This window comes from Dermacentor silvarum, chromosome 7, assembly GCF_013339745.2.
Source record: "Dermacentor silvarum isolate Dsil-2018 chromosome 7, BIME_Dsil_1.4, whole genome shotgun sequence".
Classification (NCBI taxonomy): domain Eukaryota; kingdom Metazoa; phylum Arthropoda; class Arachnida; order Ixodida; family Ixodidae; genus Dermacentor; species Dermacentor silvarum.
The window spans coordinates 31,130,499-31,151,114 of NC_051160.1; the positions used below are offsets into that span (position 1 = coordinate 31,130,499).

Here is a 20,616-nt window from a genome sequence, read left to right on the forward strand (position 1 = left end):
AGCAAAATGAGGGTATTGGTATCGGGGCGTGTCTTTGCAAGATAAAAAATACTGCACCAAAAGTCTGTAAATAATGCCAACTCATTAACGCTGGAGAGATTTCACAATACTGCATGCAAGTGGCTTCTACAAACTAAATCCCACCTGCCATATATATATATATATATATATATATATATATATATATATATATATTATATAGCATTATATTATTATATTACTTTATTATATAGCATTACACATGTAATGCTATATAATAAAGTTTTACCATACCATTACATATGTTTAAGCCCCAACTTTGGCTTGCATCCTTTAGTTCACAAAGCCAATAGCACCTGCTAACATTGGACTGGCTATTTCTAAAACACTTTACTGATTGTGTACATCAGTGATATTAGTTAAATATAACATCTCACCTTATGAATGGTAATTTGCAACTAATTTCACTCTGAATTCATGAACATGTGCAACACTTCATTTTACCTAACATACATGCCACTTATCGTGTACGAGGAACCGAGTGTTACCACTGAACGTCTGTGACCCCTGTGTTTGTGTAGCTTTAGCTAAAGGTGCCGCTAGCTAACCAAATGTCAAGCTAAAGCTATCGAAGAGTCTGCGTACTGAATTCTTTCTGTGCTATTCATTGTACCGCCTTGCTATACTCACTTTAATAACTCTGGTTTGGAATCCTAACAAATCTGTGCGGTCCTGCAAGATTGTTTCATACATATATATGTTACCCTCATGCTGCAATAATTTTTACATACCGAAAGATCTTGACATGCAAGTTTTGTTCTAGAAGTTATGTCTTTTGTGATATAAAAAAAAAAAAATACCTTCTGAATTTAATAGTACTCCAAGACTTTTCTGTCAAAAAGAAAAAAAAAGCAGGGATTGGTAAGCTAGTGCACATTCATAGCTAAATTAGGCAGCACGACACAGCAAGGACAATACATGTCCTCTCTATTTTTCCTTTTTTTATGATTCTCCTATCACGTCACCTCGGAATTGTGACCCCTCTAAACAACACGCCTTCTGTCCAGTTCTTTCGTCTTGCGCAACGCAACCCAATTTAGTTATGAACCTTTCCGAACAGCGACACATGTCTTGCTTTATTGAAGTAATTACTTCTACGCATTTGAAATAGAGTTACAAAAAAAAACAAAGACAACATAGATTTGTGACTTGCTTGAAGCAGCTGGCTCGGCATCTGTTGCGAAAGGTGCTGCCATTACCTTCTCTGATAAAGTTAACTGTTCACCGCCCATGTGCCTGATACACGAGTTTAAAATTAGTGTTATGTAAACATTTACAGACACAGCTGCCACTGTAGATATTGAGCCAATGCAGCCTGAACGGCAAATAATCTGAAAGAATTTCACTCCCTTACATTCCAAGATTTATGAATTTATCATAAGCTGAGAGGCAACCAAGGGATCAGTCTTTTAATATTTCTTACAGGGCAACAGTTATCATGAATAAACAATCTTTCCACTAACATGACAAAATGCTGTTATTTAAATGTACACTAATTTTTACTAGGCAGAGCTCTGTAGTTGCACTGACATTATTCTTTGCATATCATACAGTAGCTGGTTCTTTAAACAAACAAACAAAGGCCTCCTTGCAAGAACTGGTTGTTGATCTATAACTTGACCATGCCTGCAACTACGCATGCAGGATTGAACACCAGTACCACTCATTTGCATAGAGCTTATCAAATTGCTCTGTTACAGTATTAAACTTTTAGAATATGGTGAAGAAATCTGACGTGTTTGTGATCTCCAAACATCGAAAGCCTTTTTGTTTAAAGAAACAAATATCTAAAATGCACGAATCAGTGTGATTTTTGAGGAAACGTGTCCGAGTATCAAGCTGCCCAGTAAAGGTTAAAAGTCATGCAACAGGTAGCAAACTCTGCAACCTTTGATGAAAACTTGAGACAAAATTTACAATCGTAGAACTGGCTTTGCAGGACCGCCTACTTTCAGCTGTGTATTTTTTATTTCATTTAATGATGCTTATGTGTCCCAGTATTATTTGCTAGTGCTACAAAAACAGTTAACTAAATTTATTTACCAAGGACTGAACCTGCATTTTTCACCTCTGACATTGCGCAAACAACCGAATTGGTTTAGTAGATTCCTAGCAATAATGCTCCAAGGGCAACACGCCCATATGCTTGACATCTTATTATGAGGTCAAAGCAGCAGGCATGATTAGAAAGATAACAATGTGGCTGAGGATGACTAATTCTAAACGCAATGTAAAGAGCACCCAAGTTACTGCTCCGGCCCTCACATTTTTGCAGCTGTTTTTGTAACTCTGCGACCACTATCCTGATCTGCTTGAATGACAACCAGAAAAACAAAGATAAGAGTTAAACTTGAAAGAGTTTGTGACAAGAACATTTAAGCCTGACTAATTGTCTCCGTCCTCCATAATCAAGAACAGAATGGACTCCACTTGAGGAACAGGCATTCGTGGCAAATAGGGCAGGTTGACAAAACTGCATATGGACCACAGCGAGCACTGGACTCCAATGAAATATCACGGCTTGTTTTTGAAATGAAGCCACCAAAGCTATGAAGCACAGAGCAGTCCCTTCTCTATTAGTCAAAGGACTGAGATGTTGGGCAAATGTGCAAGGTGGCACATCTGACAACTTGCAAATGATTTGTCACACAAAGCCTCTCTTTACTCTTTTAGCATGGCTGAACAAAAATAAACAGTCAGATTTAGGCACTGCAAATACTATACAACAAGCTTTTGTAGTATATATATGTGTGGTATGTGGTCACAAATAAGTGGTAACGAATGCTTCCTGCAGTAATTTATCGTCTAGATATGTATGCCACCAAATTTACGCAGGTTTAATATTACTTCACGCTTGCTGCTGGCTTTATGGAAATTTGTCTGCAGCAGATCCAGCTTTCCAGATGAGGAACCCACCATTTCGCTCACTCGGAGCTCGACAAGATACCATGACCCATAGTTGGGCCCAGAAAACTGTCTCAAGAGTGTTAGAACGCACTGAAGTGCACACTAACTCCTCCTCCTACCTTGCACACCCATCAAAAAGCAGCCCAGCTTTCGATGGCCCCGACAGGCCAGAGGCAACTGGTGACGACAGCGCCCGTTGCCTCTGGCTCAGCCGGTTCGGCCTTACACAATGCCTACTGCACTGAATGGCCATCATTGCACAATGTCTGTATGACCCAATGTGACAGGTAAGCACACAGTTGAAATCAAAGAAACAGTCACTGACAAAGAAAAACCACACCCCCATTATGTCCTGCACAGCACTTATCGCCCCCCGTGCAGCGTTTTCTTTTTTTCTCTAATACATACGCCATTCATACTAGCCAAAACATACCGGTCTGAGCTGTTGAGAATAATTTGCTCGGAGTATCATCCTCCCTACCTTTAAAGCCCGAAACCGGGTGAATCGAGAATGAAGCAATCGAAACTCTTCTAGGTGTTCTATGGTTCAACCTCACAACTCAGCTACACGGCGCTTACCAGCGGCGCTTGCGACGCGATATAAAGTCAATGACAGGAATGTCGAGTCCCCAGACGCCCGAGCAAGCGACAAAATGCGCATATGCGTTCCGGCGGGGGTGGATGAGGGGCAGACGACGGCGGTAGCCGCGCTGCCTTTCTAGCCACGTCCGTTGCGCCGCGCCACTGCAGCTTCGGCCGAATCAAAAATACGCCACGGAATGCGCTGATTTGCGATGCGTTCAGCCCGAACCGTCGCTCGCATCGCTTATTTGTTTTTTTTCGCCCGCTCGCTTCCGCGGCGGCGGCTTCGTCGACGACGGCGTGGGTCCCATGCATTGGAGACGGCGACGAAGTGGGGACGACGACGTCGAGCGCTCGCTCGCGCGCGCGCTGTTGCACGCTTGGACGCCCACAACTGCGCGCGATCCGGCTCACGCCCACTACAAAATACCGGCGTGGCGCAAAGAATAAACAAGGAGAGGAAAGCGAGGAAGGCAGCAGGAAGGACCCACGGCGAAAGCGGTCGGGCCAGCAAGCGGGGACGAGTTTCACGCCCCAGAAGTATGCCGGGCGCCAGAGTAGTATTGGGGGTGGGGGGTGAGAACGCCGCTGTGGCACCGCTGCGATATTGCGGCGGTCCCCGCACCACACACACGCGGGTTGCTCAAAAGCGTGACACAGATCGGCCGGCGAAGAAAAAAAAAAGCAAAACAAAAAAAACAGGGACGTTGTCGCGCGACGCCGCGCGACCGAGGGAGAGAATGCTACTCATCCCATTGTGCCAGCTTTTCTTCTGTGCCGCGACTCGATCGACCATTAATGCCGCCGAGGAGGCGCACACTACTATACGCTGCACGCATGCCAGCGCTTGCTGATCGCGCAATTTGCGCCTCTCTCGCCGACGGCGGGTCCCGTGTGCGTCGTCTCCCTCTATGCAAGCCGCGCGCGAGCGTCAAGCGGCATACGTGGCTTGGGACCGAAACGGGCCTTTTGCCCGGAGGCGATGCCCATGCACGACGCCCTCGACTGAGTCGGCCGTCGTGCCGGCGAAAGCTTAAAGAACAAACAAAAAAGCAGGCCAACGTGTTTATGATGAGACCCCCGTCAGCACCGCGATGTTCAAACAGGGGTTTGAGCAACGGCGCTTTCGCAGAAAAGAAAAAACGCCCGCGGTTCTTTCCGCAGCAATCGCACGCTTGCCGGACGCGCGCGGAGCGCCGCGCCGTCCGCGATCCGGATCTTACCTCTCGCAAACTTGCCCCCAGGAAAGACCTGTCACCTAGGCCTGTGTACGCGGAACGGGGAATGCAGCAGCGGTGTGACGATCGCTGCACTCGCGTTGTTTCACATCCGACGAGCAGCCGCCCAGCACGGACCGACCGCACGGGTCCGCATACCAACGCAAGGCCGCCGGCAGGCTGGCAGGCAACACGCAAATCCAGGGGCTGGGCACTTGTTGCTCACTTGCCACCACCACCACCACCACAACGAATGTTGACCGAACGGAGGAGTGCTTGCTGCGAGGGATTCCGAACGAAGCGGCGGCGCGGAATCTTCCGTGTGATCCGGGCACAAAATCCTCGGGCGCGAAGAGTTGATTGGGGGAGAGCTTTCCGTCGCCACGCCGTAGCTTCAGTCAAAACATTCTTCACACCGCACGCATTGTGCCACGGCTCGCGTTGAAACAACAAAAACAAACGTCGCACCACGGAGGCCTACAGAACCCCCCTCCTTGGCCACCGTCGCGGCTTCGCCCAGCTTGTGCTGCGCTTCAACGGGGCACACCTAACTTTCGTGCACCTGTCGGCAGGTGTCTCTCAGGTGAGCGGCCTGATTTTTACCTCTTGTATTTTACTTTCCCGTATTTACGCATCAAAACTCATCCGCTCAAGTCCGATGACGGTTAACAAACACCAATTCGTCACATGTGTGTCGAATTGATGCAACTAAAAGTAACCATTGCGATTGATTGCATTAAACGATCTCGAATATTTCACGTTGGTTTGTTCAATGGCTCGTAGCGCCACCTAGCCAAAGAGGTAGCAACGTATGGACGTACACCACCACGTAAAATGAATGCCCTTCCACCACAGCCGGAGCTGTACTTGCGCTTGCTGTTCACGATTGTGCCAGAGAGGTCACTGTGCAAGTGAGGCCACATCAAGGAATATATCTCTGAAAATTAAGTGGTAGCGATCAGAAAGTGGCCGGCTTTGTTTTATATAATGGCGGCGGAACTCGGCGTTCATGTAATGAAACGGTAGCTTGTGTTGTCGCGGAGAAAAACAATGCGGTGTTGTTCCTGTCGCTCAATTTCTACGTCTTCTTCGCTCGTGAAACCCATTTATACGTGCGCAAATTAACTTGTAGTGCTACATTGCTGAACTTGTCATTCCAATTGCTTGAACTCGCCTTTGAAACCGCCGCTTTATCTATATACCGTCAACCTCTTTGGATAGCCTTATTTTAGCGTGCTCGTTAAAACGCAGCCAACGTGACCTCACTGGGCAACATGTTTTTCTATCAGCCGGCCAACATATGTTGGCTATGGTGTTGGCCAACGTTGTTTTGCCAAACATTGTCACACTGCAGAACAGCGTTGGCAACAAGAACCTGCCGCCCAGCCTCGGCAACGAAAACGAGCGGCTGTGTTATCTTGGTTTTATCTATTTTAAAGAAGGCAGACATTAGATGTGTCCTGTAGTAGATATAGGAATTCTGTCACGTATGTCAGCTGGATTACTGATGAGGCGGACGCTACAAATTGCAGAGTGATGTTAACTAATTAACGAAGTTTCGCTAAACCCCATTTGTGGGATCGAAGCCCAGCAGAAGTGAACAAGCGCCCTCAAAATCTGTGGCGAAATGCACTCGCAAGTTCCACATTGATGACAAGTGTTAAATTAAATATCAATGGCATTAATTTCGCCAAGGATATTGAACACGTATTTCTACAAACTGGTGTTAAGATAAGCGTAATGGATTTCTGCTGAATGGGTATTACTTCATAACCGTCCGGCTTTTTACGCGCTTTGAAGTGATTAATTGCTAGTCAGCAACATCACCCTGTAATTTGTCTTATTGAAGTAATCAGATAATATGACAGAATTGCGTATGTCTTAGGAGATCTGTTATAAAACGGTTAAATTTCCATTAAAGTAGATAACCCAGTTTATGCCTTCTCGATCGCGTAGTGTGCGGCGCGCATTACAATACCATTTTTTTTTCTTCATTTTTTATGCTTTTTTTTTTCATGAGGGGGGGGGGGGGGAGAGACTTTGTGACGCGAACCACATAGATTCAACGACATTGTTTTAAAATTAATTGCACACTACTACCCCAGTGAACCATTAATGTACCATAGATGTCCATAGAACATCATGTTTGAGACATTGCACACATCCTATAGATATCTATATTTATCCAAACAACATTACAAATACGTACCATGGATAATCTAAGTCCCATCCAGATCACGTTGCTCTAACGTTGAAAGGATGTCGCAGCTGGACATAAGTAACCTCTAATAGATGTTCTTTTTGGGGATGCAGGAGGTCCATAGAACATCTAGTGGATATTTCCTGCTGACGCTATACTGAGCTGCATACCTGCGAGTGCCACAGCAGATGTACTATTGAATACAAATGAAATGGGAACAGCAGAGTGTGTGGCCAAAACGTAACTAAAAGCACAGTCTGCGGCGTCGGCCAGCGATCATTTTACACGCATGTGGTTACATGTACAACCACATGTACCACATGTACATGTATGTGGTTTCGATGCGGAGTGCGGGGCTGCTTGTCCTAGTGCGTATTACGTCACCTGTATTTTGTTTGAAGCTTGTATTCTCACCCCACTATTGCAGTGCCATTCCTATCTGTGATTACTTTTAAGGTGGCTAGCACTGTTGTTGCGCATCCAATGCAATACATTTTTCGTGCTATTCAAATTACGATTAGACACTGTCAGCTTTGATGGTGGTAACAAAAGCAAAGCAATGCACGTTAGCAAGCTGGGTAGCATGCCAGCTATATCACACTACAGATGTAGCGATGGTGCTAGTCACCATAACACTGTACTGCCAGGTGGGTATGGCACTGTCGAGGAGAGATGAGAAAACAACTTTCGGACAAAATACGGGTGATGTTTATCGCAATAGGGCGAGCAGCGCTGCACTCTTCCTCGAGAACTACATCCCCACGCACGTGCACAACAACTGGCCGACGACATGCACAGTATACCTTTAGTTATGCTTCGGCCACACACTCCGCTGTTCGCATTTAATTTGTCCTCGATGGTGCATCTGCTGAGGCACACTAATGGCACAGTTACCCCCATTGTCGGCATGTAGCTGGTGACTTTGCTTGAAATGTTTTGTTAACGTGTAAACGTGAAAATATAAATTGCAACACTTATTAAGGTGAAATCCTTAGATGGCTCAATGGTCGAAAAATCTGATGTCCAGCGTTGCAGCACCAAAATTTAATGGCACCAAAATTGGGGATTGAACCTTCGACCTTTGGTGTTAATTAGGTCAAAGCAAATTAAGGCATAGTTCATTAAGATAGAGTTAATTGAGGCACTCTAACCCACGGCCTTTGTTGGGAGTCAAAACCACTTGGAGAGATGGGCGAATCGGCCACATCTCCAAATTATCTCCAAGTTGGATTCCAATTGACATGGTGAAGGTAGAGTCGAACCCACTACTTTGGGTGTTCATTAGAGCGAAGTTACTTAAGGCAAGTTAATTAGGGTAGAGTTAATTAAGGCACTCGAACACTCGACCTTTGGTGGAAGTCAAACCCACGACTTTTGGTGTTAATTAAGGCAAAGTTAATTAAAATACAATTAAGGCACTCAAACCCTCGACCTTTGGTGGGAGTAGAGCCCGCAACCATTGGTGTTAATTATGACGAAGTTAATTAAGGCACTCGAGCCCACAACTTTGGTAGGAGAAAACAATAGAAGTAACGCATGCGAATGAGAATGACAAATAATTTAATTAATGCTTCGTGAGTGCGCAGGCTTCTTTCTGCCTTCGTCCTCTTCAGTGTTCGCTAAAGTGACTGTCAACTTTTATATATATAGTTCTAGCGCTCATCAAAATGCGAAAACTGTGCTAACAAAACCGTAAATCCGCATTTTGATCATTATGCATCATTACAAATCCTGCAATGGATAAATGAAAAATAGTGAGTTCAGTAAGCACTAGGTTTACCTAGTGCTTACTGAACTCACTGCTTACTGAACACCAGTGAAACTCACAATGTCATACCAATGTTACTTTTTTATTTATACAACTGATAAAGCTTTATTACAAAAATGATCGGCCCCCAGCCACGCACATGTATGAAATTATTCATTACATGTTCTTGTATACAAACAGGTTAAACGCAGATCTAAAAAAAAAAAAAAAAAAAAAGTAATCAAAAACAGATTCTTGAAAATTAAACTTCATTAAAACACAAGTAACGAGTAGGCACAAAATGACTAGTAGGCACAGTGCCACAATTATAATTAAAAAGAATAAAACTGATTAGTAAGAGGTAGTATAACATACTAATTAATGACCAAAAGCGCATGGCCTGCTTGCCAGCACTTGCTTCTGGGGCCACCGGATTCAAGATAGAAAGCCAGTACTTTCTAGCTGCATTGAAAAATATATGGTGAAATAAATTCCACGCAAGCAGAATCCAGAGATGGAATGTTCATCTTGATAGGCAACTTGGTCAGGCAGCTTCTCAGATCACAAAAGTGCCAATAACATAATGCTGCCAGAGACTTAGAGATAGGCATTGCAAATGAGAAATATCCCTGACACTTGAAGAGGAACGCAGGAAACCAAGCGATACAAACATGTGCGAAAATTAACCATCAAAACATTGCCTCCCGAGTATTCCCGTAAGCGCTCCGCAAGGCGAACAAACGTACCACAAATAGCAGTCAGAAGCACAGCTCGAAATTTCAGCACGAAACTGTACAGTTCTGCCTAGTATACACGTACTTGGGCCATGGTCAACCGCACAAAAATCGAAAAGACACAAATAAAGCACACGCTGCTCACGCCCGGAACATTGCTGCGCACTTGCATCGAGGCGCGTGTTGCTGAATTGATATCAGTGGCGATGCGAAGTAAGAGCTATTGCGAGTTCAAGCTGGTTCAAGCTTCTTTTTTTCTTTATAAATTGTCGTATTTCATCAGCAAGTTAAAGGTTACGTATTTTCAACAGTGTACTAATAGATATAACTGAAAAATAAAGCATCTTTGTATGAGAAAGAAAATGACGTAACCGAGACCGAAAGCATAGCGAAAAAATGGCGAAAGTTTTGGCTTTTGCGCGCGGTGTCCGGCAGCAACGTTACTAGACCTCCAACAGTGCGAGCAAATGTGCTAAATTTCGAAATAATTAATTAAATGCTTTTGCTCTCCTAGCTTCCCATTGTTATGCATTAGAGACAATTTGCTTGTATTTCTGCGGCATAGTGCGTGCATCTACTCATAACGCACTATGTACGATCAATGCACGAGAGCTTTGAATGTGCAAGAGATGTCCAAATCATAAGGACATTCGACGTCCTCTGGATGACCTTTGACTGCCACGTACCAGTCGAACGTACGATAGATGTAAACTGGACGTCGTTAAATGTCTTGGATATTTGGTCTTTTGTGGTACATCCAATGGATATTTGTGGTTCACTGGGACTTTGGGTGCTTGCTGTAAAATCACAAACGCTGATGAAGACAGTCGCCGGCTAAACCGCGTCGCGATTGACAAATTGGAGGCGAGCTGCGCCCACGTTGCATTTCAGACTTCTCAGGACGCCTATATATTTTCACCTGAAAAGTAGAAAATACAGTCTCAAAAAAAAAAAAAAAAAAAAAGACGAATGAAAAAACGGAATTCACTTAAAATAGGGAAAATGCGATAATTCCCTTGCGATTGATTTTACCACAGAGACGTGCATTTTTAAGTGGCTCCAGATAGTAATTAGACAAGTAATTATAAAAATTAGACAAACTTTTTAACCAAAAAAGGTCGTGACAATTGCGCAGCTACCTTTCGATGTTGCGGGTGAAAATGGTGGGCATTCGTTACGCTGCAGAAATTAGTGCATCAGATTTTTGCATGTCTGGAACCGGTTATGAACTCCTCCTATTACGGCCGGGCTTCCATCAGGATCAATCGCCTGACTCTTCCGGTTAGAAAGTTAGTTATTTGATCGAATTTTCTTAATTACTTGTCCAATTACTGCCTCCAGTCATTTCAAAATGTTTATGTCTCCGTGGTGAAAGCTACGCCGAGGAAATCGCCCTTAATTATCGCATCTTACTTATTTTGAAGGAATTTCGAACGTACTTTCTGAAACACCCGTTATATATAAATTATAGCAATGATGGAGGACTGTCGCTTGTCGCTGTCGCTGGTGGAACAACGTGGAGATCGAGCATATACGAGTAGGTACAACATGCTTTTTGTGTGAGTTGTGTGAGGCGGTTTTTCCCAATAGTTGGCTCAGAAGTACACAAAGGAAAAAAAAAAAAAAAACGCACGCAGCAGTCTTATTTATTTATTTATTTATTTATTTATTTAATTATTTATAATTAACGTCCTTATACCTAACCTTACTGCTGCACCGCGTCAGCAAAATTTTTCTCGTTGTAATGACGTCATGATAGTATGTCGCCAGGGTTTCATGGCCAACTTCAGCACCAAATTAAAGGGACACGAAAGAGCAACACTAAATCAGGTTAGATAGCGAAGGTAATTTACATTTTTTTAAATTTCACAGTAATAGACGAGACAATCAAGGGAGACGAGACAATCAAGGTCAAAGCTTTGTTTTTGTTGTTTTTTTCGCGCCAAACCTGAGCAACGGTAGGTCAGTGTGACGTCACGGATTCCAAAACACTTTTGTTTCATATTTGGGCCATGTGGCTGTATAAAAGTTCTTGAAACTCGCTAAGTTCAATCTCTGGCTCCTTTAGAATACATTGCCGTCCAACTTTACCGATAAACAGTTAACTCGAGCAGCGGCCATCAATATCCATGACGTCACGGGGAACTGGTGCGGGAACTTCAAGGCCACTTCGCCGCCACGCCGTCTTTCGTATTTGCTTCCTTTTGCTGCTTACCAAAATTATTCTAGCAGTACGAGTGGTTCTTAAAGCGAAATAAATTTATTTGTCTCTTTCACCCGTTTTCGTGGTTGGTCCGCGGTCGCTCATCGATGGTCGATGAGCAGACTCGGCAAGGAAAACCTTTCGTTCGTTCGTTCGTCGTTCGTTCGTTCGTTCGTTCGTTCGTTCGTTCGTTCGTTCTATTCGCTTACATTGACAATAATCGTCTATGGCCTCTCCAAAAAAAGTCGCAGTTCTGCCCGAAAGGCGAAGCATCGATTGCGATAGCAAACTAGTGGGCAGTTATACGAAGTAAGGATAGTAGTTTTATCGGCCGTATAAACTTGTAAACATACTAAATTAACAAGCATTGCGGCTCGCGGTCCACGACGAGAGACGGACTCTTGGAGCAGACGAAGAGGAGACGAAAAGCTTTATACAATATGTACAGATACAGCGGGTAATAGCATACAAGTAGCAGTAAGAGCGCACCGGACAGACGGGGCTGCTGAAGGCGACTCTCTCCCTAACAATGGGCCAGTTCTCGCTTAAATCCTTCTGGCGACTCCTCGTCGGTAGGGACCAGGCGGGGCGGTGTGGCGCAACAGCGCGCACAAGCAAACATGAACGCATCTCACTCGATGATAGCGGAAACACGCTGTCAAAACGCCGTATACAGCACCGAGTAAGCGCGGCACCAGCAGCGACCGAATTGACCTTCGTCCCGGCGCTCCTTCGTCCCCCTCCTTCGGGAGCGTTGCACGCGACTGGAAGACGGCGCTTCCTTCCCGTTTCGTTCGCTTGCGTGCGGGAGACTGAGCCGCGATCGGCCGGCTCACCCTCGCACGCTTTCACGCGCACACAGAGCATATACGGCGCGCGGCGACGATTTTATCGCCTACTACTACTACTACTACTACTACTACTACTACTAATAATAATAATAATAATAAATAATAATAATAATAATAATAATAATAATAATAATAATAATAATAATAATAATAATAATAATAATAATAATAATAATAATAATATATTGGAAGAAAATAAATTGAAACAAATTCAGTAACTAGAAATTGTGACATTAATACCTAACTGATGTAGATATGAAGTTTTTAGTAACTAAATATTAGAGTAAATGAATATGTGAATAAAAATAGGGGGGACGGTGAGAAAGGGAAAGTTATAGCGTGCAATTCTTTTTGTCTCGCTCAGAAAATTGCAGACGGCATCACAAGCGCTCCTGTGGCTAAAACCGAGGTAAAGCTTCGTCTTGCCTTCTTCGATTAAGATAGCGCACTGAAATCAATCAATCACAAAATAAATAAACACCGAGCGCTTCTGCGCACAACCCTCTTCAGAGCATCCTGGAAGCGGGCTTTCCCAATTTGTCCGCGCGTGCTGGTGAAAAACCACCTCCTCGACACGTGGAAGCGCTACATACGAAAGCGACCTCTAAAAGGGAATACATAATTTGTTTTCAAGCAACGATTGCTCGTGGCATTCGAGATCGAACATGACGTGTCGCTATATGAATACTTAGTTAGGTGGTTATACGTAGCTACATAGCTTTTACGCTGAGCATTTCGTCTCGTATAGCACTTTTACGTTCGGCTGAAATGTTGAGCTGAACGCTAGGTCAGTTTAGACCGGTAAAATAATATTTCGAAACTATATTTACATTCTGCTGACGGGGAAAAAAATATTGAGAAAATTAGGGCCTAGGCCTCCCTTCATTCAAGTTCGCGCGCAAACCTCGCCCCTGGTACGTCAATGTGACAAGGATTCGGAAATATATTGCTCGTATTCTGGATTGTTTCGGTGTAGGGAACGGTCCAGAAACTTAATTAATGGGCTAAGCACTTTATAATGGTATGCACCGACCCTCCGTAGTGGCTTTACAGTAGCTATTGCATCGCGCTGCAAATAAGCACCAGGTCGCGGTATGAAATCACGCGATCAAATCCCGCATTTCGATGGGGGGCGAAATGCGATATCGCCCATGTACCGCGCATTGAGTGCACTTGAAATTGTGCATTGAGTGCAATTACAAAAAAAAAAAAGGAAGATTTCGGTGTACCGTTCTTTCAGGACTATAGACCACACCCGGGATGTGCCGTGAAGGCCAATTTGGGCTTAAAATAAATATATATTTTTAAAGCGAAGCTTTATATGTATAGGCTAAATCCTATATGGCTAGGTGAAATTGCCCGTGTACACACAACTATCATCATCAGCATTGGCTCGAGCGTCCTCGTCGTCTTCCACAGCTGGCTGCGTTGCCGCCCCTCGTGTTGCGCTCCCACTGCTCCCACATTCGTCGTCGTCTTCCACAGCTGGCTGCGTTGCCGCTTATCATTCCAGCGCAGAATTTCCCTTCTCTTCTGTCGTCGTAATGGGGAGGCCACGTTTACGGGGGTATGAGCCGTTGCCGAAGGAGGTATGACCCATTCACTGTCGTACGTAACGGACAGATTTAATTCTGCAGCAATTTAATTTCGAAGAATCGCAAGCGGCAATGGGGGGCGGACGAATGGTAGACTAACCACGCCGCCGAGCAAACTCGAGACATCGAACGCAAGCGACAACGGCGGACTGCGGGCATACCATCAGTGACGTCGTTCTCTCAGCCGCAGTCGAACGTGTGTGTAACCCACTGACCTGTACTATGATGTAGAGATCAGTGGTGTAACCTCATAATTGAGAAATACTTTAATGAAGCCTCGGGATTAACCCAGTGATAAACACCGGGGCCGCACATACGTATCAGCTTCGCTGGTTATAACCGTCTTCACGGAGTGGAAGGGCCGACAAAAATTTTTAAATAGTCCCCAGGGACGAACTTCGACTGAAAATACTTTTTTAGCTAGTATATATATATATATATATATATATATATATATATATATATATAGCAGACGAGCCGTAAAGTAATGAATTACAACGTCAATTAGTGATTGTTTTGTTACTTAGTCGATTATGTACTTCGGTTTCTCGTCCAAGTAATGTCCGCCTCGTTGAAACCGAGCCGAAAAATCTGAACCGGGAAGGCGTTCGTCCCGGGTTCGATTCCCGGACCAAGACGAATTTTTCATCTGCGATTTAAAAGTTTATTTTCTAGAAACCCAGCATAAGTTTTCTTGGTAGCTTCGTGATACCTTCGGATATATGATACAGTATTCTCTGTCACACAAATCACAAGAACATAAATAATTTTTAAAATGGCTTGGTCACCGTCGACAAGAAACATGAAGCAGTGACGGTGCCCTATAGGAACGCAGCCTATTGTAGTATGTGCCTCGATGAACATGTGGAGCGCTGCTATAAATATACGCCGTAATCAAATTGAACAGCGCCAAATCATTATAAAATTGGCAACTATCGTCTAAAACGCAATATGACGAACAGGGACTTCGAGGACATAGCTTGGAGGCAGAAAAGTGGAATGGCGGCAAGAAAGAAAACGATCAATTCACCCCCCCCCCTCCCAACCCTCTTTCTCTCCTTTTTATTTATAGCAAAATGATTAAGCAAATTAAGAGGCAGGAAGGCCGAGCCATGAAAGGTTAGGTGAGGTCACGGTGTAAGGTGCACTATTTATTGTGCCGTGGGTTAGGCCCCCTAGTGCTACTTTGATTTCTCCAGAATTCGTTTCTTGTTTGTTTTTTATCTTTTCCTTTTCGTGCTCACGGAAAGCTTACTATACGCGTTCACACATTCCGTTTTCGGGTGGCTGGAACCTGAAGAACTAAAAGCATTACACCGAAAACCATTTCCCTAGTATTTGCATTTACCTTATCCTCAAGAGCCATTTGGTTTTGTGCCATATCCTGGGGCAACAACAGATAAACCCACTTGTTATTACCTTCTGCTCTTCTTCGTTTCAATTACTGAGCTTTAAATGTATGCTCAATTTCCGACTTGTATTTTTCCTTTCTTCCGATGCGTTGTACGAAGGTTGAAGCCCTCTAAACGTTATAGAGAAACGGAACGTCAGAGTGTCTTAAATAATTTGCTGTAATATTGGTTTCTACAGACTAGTTTCGGTATTCAGGAGGCGCAGGCGTAATATCGGCATGATATTGACGTCAGAGTGACTCATGACGTCAGGGCTCATGACGTCATAATACACTGGCTGGCTCGGTCAGTTTCTGTGATCGCCGCGGCTGTCACAATGCCAGCGGCGCCAGAAGGAAGGAGCACAGCACGCTTGTTTACTTTTTACGGGCTATACGTCATCATAACTTAGCCTTACTGCTACACGACAGGAAATTTAGCTTCGAACGTAATGAGGTGACGATAATGCCGATGACGCCAGGTCCGGCACTTTGGGACCAACTTTGGTGTCAAAATAAAGCAATAGAAGCGAAAATCGGTCAATTAAATGGCACATGCATCAGGTATAGGACTTGTTGTTGGCATATAGTTGGTACAGGTTCACCTTGGTAGAAATGACACGAAACGAGACAAATAGGAGTAGACGACCGGTCAGGTGCCTCTCCTCGATAGGCGTCACGGTGTTAGGCATTCATCTTCAGAGCCGGTCTTTGCGCTTCTAACGTTCCTTTTATCTCCCACTTCCCCTTACCCCCGTGAGAAGTAGCAGGCTACAGACACGCTCTCCAGGCCGACCGCTCCTCCTTTCTCATCAAAATCTCTTCCTAAAGTTCCTTGTTTGTTGGCGCTTTACACTGAAGATGAATCCTAGTACGTTTCGCAACACTCATTTTGCTACGTTTCAGCCTTTCATGTATACGCGAGAGAAAGCTGCAGTATACCGAGTATCCACAACTTCGATGATAAGCCTCAGAACTCATTTAGCTCATTCTTGGCAAACCTCTTAGGGGGTCACGCGCCACAGTTTCATGTGATCATCATCATCATCATCTGACGTGTGTAACAGAGAGAAGAAGAAGGTCATGGCCTCTGGGCCAGGCCGCCGCGGGAGTCGTCGGGCTTCGGTCGCCGGCCATCGTCGCTCGCACACAGAACGCACCACCGATGTCGTCGGCGGCGAGGGCATCGCGGGCGACCGCGCCGCCGCGACCGAGGTCGTCCTCGCGGGCTTGCCGCCCGAGCTCACGGCACACACGTCGTGCAGCGACGTGGACACGGCTGGCGACTCGGCCACCTGGTGCCGCACCGTCGCCATGACACGCAGCATCGCCGAGCACGACACGGGCAAGACCTACAGCATGGCCGCCGACAAGACGGACTCGCTAGCCGAGAAGACGTACACCCTGACACCCGGGGTCGGCGACTCCACCTACACGCTCGGAGACAAGGCACTGACGACGACGATGACGACAGGTGCGCCGGCGACGACCACTAACCAGGATCCTTTCTCGGGAACGCCCGACACGAGCTACATGTACCTCTCCGAGACGACCAACACGTACACCGTGGCGCCTTCGACGAGACGACCGCAGCAACCGCTCGTAGAAGGAGGAAGACGCGGTCGTTCGCCCCGCGACCATCGCAGGCCCAGGAGAACCAGGGAGCGAAGGGGACCGCTGTCCGGAGGACCGCTGCTCCTCACGCGACGCCAGCTGCTCTGCTACCCCGTGGTCGTGTCAGCGGCGCTAGGCACACTGGCGGCGCTCCTCGCCGTCGCGCCTCGGATCTCCTCGGCGCGTCGGGACGGCGACAACGACGTCCACCAGTTGCGGCGTCACTCGCACCTGCTGCAGGGAGGCCTGCTCTCCGAGCAACGTCCCATCGCGGGGACTCGCTGCTCTTCGGCGCCGTGCCGTCGAGACGGCGCCTACCTGAGCCGCCACCTGGCGCTCAAGGAGGCGTCGCCCTGCAAGGACTTCGAGCGATACGCGTGCCTCAGCTGGAGGGCCCGAAACGCGGCCGCCCGATCGGCCGACCAGGACCAAGTCCTGCAGCTCGAGCAGCAAGCGTTCCTCTGGCTCCGCGGCCGCAAACCGCTGGGACCGCTTCTCGACAAGTGCGTCAGAGAGAAGCAGGACGGAGACCGACAGCTCGCCGACTACCTGCTGCCCACCGCCACGCTGGGCGACTTCCCGTTCTCCGGTTCCCGCGCCGGGTCCGTCGCCATCTGGCGCGCGGCGGCGCGCGTTCTGATGTATTCCGGCTGCGCGGCGCTCCTGTCCGTGCACGTCAAGTCTGACGGGTCGGTGGCCCTGGGACTGCCGGACGCGCTAAGCGACGACGGCGACATGAACGCGGTGGAGAGCGCCTACCGCGCGCTCGCCACTTCCGTCAAAGGTCTGAGCGGCGCCAAGGGCGAAGGAGCCGTGCGCTTCGCGCTGCGCGTGGAACGCGCCGCGTACTACGGCGCCGGCAGCGGCACGTCGGCCAAGGTCGTCGCGTCGCAGTTGGGCGAGCTGTGGGCTTTCGTGGGCCAGGTGCGACGAGGACTACCCAGCGGCGCGTCGGTGACCCTGCTGTCACCGAGCTACGTGCGGCGATTGCGCGACATCATTCATCGGTCTCCGCCGGACGCCGCGCTCAACTACCTGGCACTGAGACTGCTGTACCGGGCGGCGCCGCTGACCCCGCCGGGACCGCTCCTGGACGTCTACGCGAAGCACACGGGGCGCCGCGAGCGGTGGCGACAGTGCTTCGGCGTCGCCCTGTCCTTCGCGCCGACGCTGGTGCTCGAGGCGGCGCGAGCCGTGACCGGCGCCGCGTTCCTCGCGGAGCAGGCGGCCGAACTGGTGAACGCCGTCCGCCACCAAGTGATAGACCTCATGGTCGAAACGCCGCTCCTGGGCGACGCCGCGGCGCACCTGGACGTCCTGCGCAGGGCTAGGCTGCAGCTGTTCGGCCCCCCGTGGTCGCAGAACCCGAAGGCCGTGACGCTCTTCGAAGACGCCATACCGCGGCCCAAGGGCGGACAGGCGGCGCTGCGCTCTTGGGCCGCGGTCGCCGCGTACGAACTCGACTCTCGCGTGTCGCGCGAGTCCTGGCCCGCGCGCTGGACCCTGGAGCGCACGTGCGTGCTGGACGCAGCGTCCGGAAGACTGGCCCTGCCGCCCCTGCTGCTCAACGAGTCCACCCCGGGAGGCGTGGTCGGGGCTCTGCAGTTCTCGCGCGCGGGAGCCCGGCTCGCGAGCTGTCTGCTCCAGTCGCTGCTGGCGCTCGAACCCACAGCTCTGCCGCCGCTGCCACCAATGGCGGCGGCCCACGTCCGACGCGCCCGGTCCTGTCTAGACCTGCAGAAACGCAGTGACGACGTGCGGGAGACCCTGCCCGCATGGGCCGGCCTGCGGCCGGCGTTGCACATCTTCAAGGAACGCGGCGGCGGAGCGCTGTCGTTCGACGGCCTACCGGAACTAAGCGGCGTCCAGCTGTTCTTCGTCTACTGGGCCCTGGACCAGTGTAGCGCTATGGCGGCACCGGGTGGCACTTCCAAGAGCGTCATCAACGCGGCCGTAGCCAACGAGCCGGCGTTCCACGAAGCGTTCCTCTGCACGCCCCAGAGCCCGATGAACCCTCTGCCCCACTGCGAATTGTGGCGCTCTGGTGGCAGCGGTGGCCACCCGTGATGAAGGGGGCTTCGTCAACGACTTCAACCTCGCCATACGCGCGCCATGCGTGCATGCATGCGAGCTTTATAGCCGCGGGCGCTCGAAAAAGAGAAAAGTTTCTCACCTAGCCGTGGCCGCCTCCGCACCCGAAGGCACACCGTCCGGGAGCGGATGCATTGGTGGATGTGCGTAATCACCTCGTTGTGGGTGCAGTTGTCTAGGGAGCGTCCGTTCACCTCGAGAATCTCGTCCCCAACTTCCAGGTCTGCGCGGTCCGCGGGCGATCCTGGTATGACGGTGAGGGAGGGACATGGCAGGAAACACACACGTACTGCGTTGGCCGGCCACCTCACATCGGCCGACGCAACAAGGGAAGCATGCGAACCGCGTGTATTCTTTCTTCGCTACGACGCTGCCAAAATAGCAATATACGCATATAAAGGAGAGACGGGAATGACTTTCCTTTCCTTCCCCGGGACTCGCACAGCGCGACGCACGTGTTGGAGGAACCTGAACGCCATCCCATCGATCCCTACTAGAGCGGCGGCCGCTAAGAGACGCCACGTGACCTCCCCTTCCCTCCCTTCCCTCTGAAGAGCTCAGCGAGCGCGCGCGCGGGAGAGCACGGTCGCGCGTGCGTGCGATGTTGGGAAGCCGAACGGGGGGGAGAAAGAAGGCTCTTTTAGCGCGGCGTTCACGCAGGAGAAGCAAGACGGAACCGTGGAGACAGACCCGTGCGCTGCTCTCGGAGTGCTTGTACACCCCAACCGAAGCTTCGCGAAGAGCGCGCACAAAAAGAAATAAATTTAGCGGCTTGGCAATTTACGCTGTTGCGCCTAAAAGTCATGGTCGAACGCGCGCGCGCGCGAGTCCCGGGGAAAACCCTCGTATTGACGTCGTCGTCGTGTGTGTATAGTGCGCGCAAAAAAAAAAAAAAAAAAAAAGAAAGACTGCGTCGTGCCGACGATTGGGGGGAAGGCTTTCGGCCTCCTGGTCACGTACCGTATAGCCGTATGCGGCGGTCGGTGGTCTCCACGATCACAATGACGTATCCGCCGAGGTCCACCATGGTCGGTGCGCGCCGCCGCTAGGAGAACAACGCGAGCGGGCCTGGACGGGGCGACGCCGCCGCGGCGAGCAGCATCGCCCGCGTGTTAGGCCTAGCGCGGTGGCTTCTCTTCTCTCCTTGGCGACCGCTAAGCCGCCGCCGCGCCCCCTCGGCCGACTGCGCATGCGTGCGCGCCGTTCCGCTAGCGGCCTCTCGCGTCGGAGGTGCGAACAATGCGCAGGGTCGACGGTCAATGGATTCGCAAGAGAGCGGCTGGAGCGCGTAGTATGGCCGAGTCCTTCGGTCGATCCGAAGCGCGCGCCTCAAGCTGTGGTCTCCTTTGTTAAGCGCGATAAATTGAGCAATGAGACGGTAGCTCCCCCGTGACGTTACAAGTGATTTTTCACAGAAGTCGTAGACAAAGATGGGACGCAGTCGGC

General features: G+C 48.7%; 1 protein-coding gene across 4 annotated transcripts in view; it reads right to left on the reverse strand.

Moving 5' to 3' along the window:
* The window catches only part of LOC119457870 (protein PALS1), a 42,305-nt gene extending 21,993 nt beyond the window's left edge, over positions 1-20,312 (reverse strand). Inside the window, exons 1-2 of one of the 4 annotated variants that reach the window (XM_037719627.2) lie at positions 20,131-20,301; positions 19,253-19,414 (exon numbers count right to left, since the gene is read on the reverse strand). In XM_037719627.2, the coding sequence (XP_037575555.1) occupies positions 19,253-19,414; positions 20,131-20,197 (229 nt within the window). In that variant the 5' untranslated portion in view covers positions 20,198-20,301. Of the gene's footprint in view, positions 1-3,525; positions 3,623-4,751; positions 5,292-19,252; positions 19,415-20,130 lie in introns of those variants that run through there. The other 3 variants (XM_037719630.2, XM_037719629.2, XM_037719628.2) reach the window with 3 other exon arrangements.
* Between the last annotated feature and the right edge of the window lie 304 nt (positions 20,313-20,616).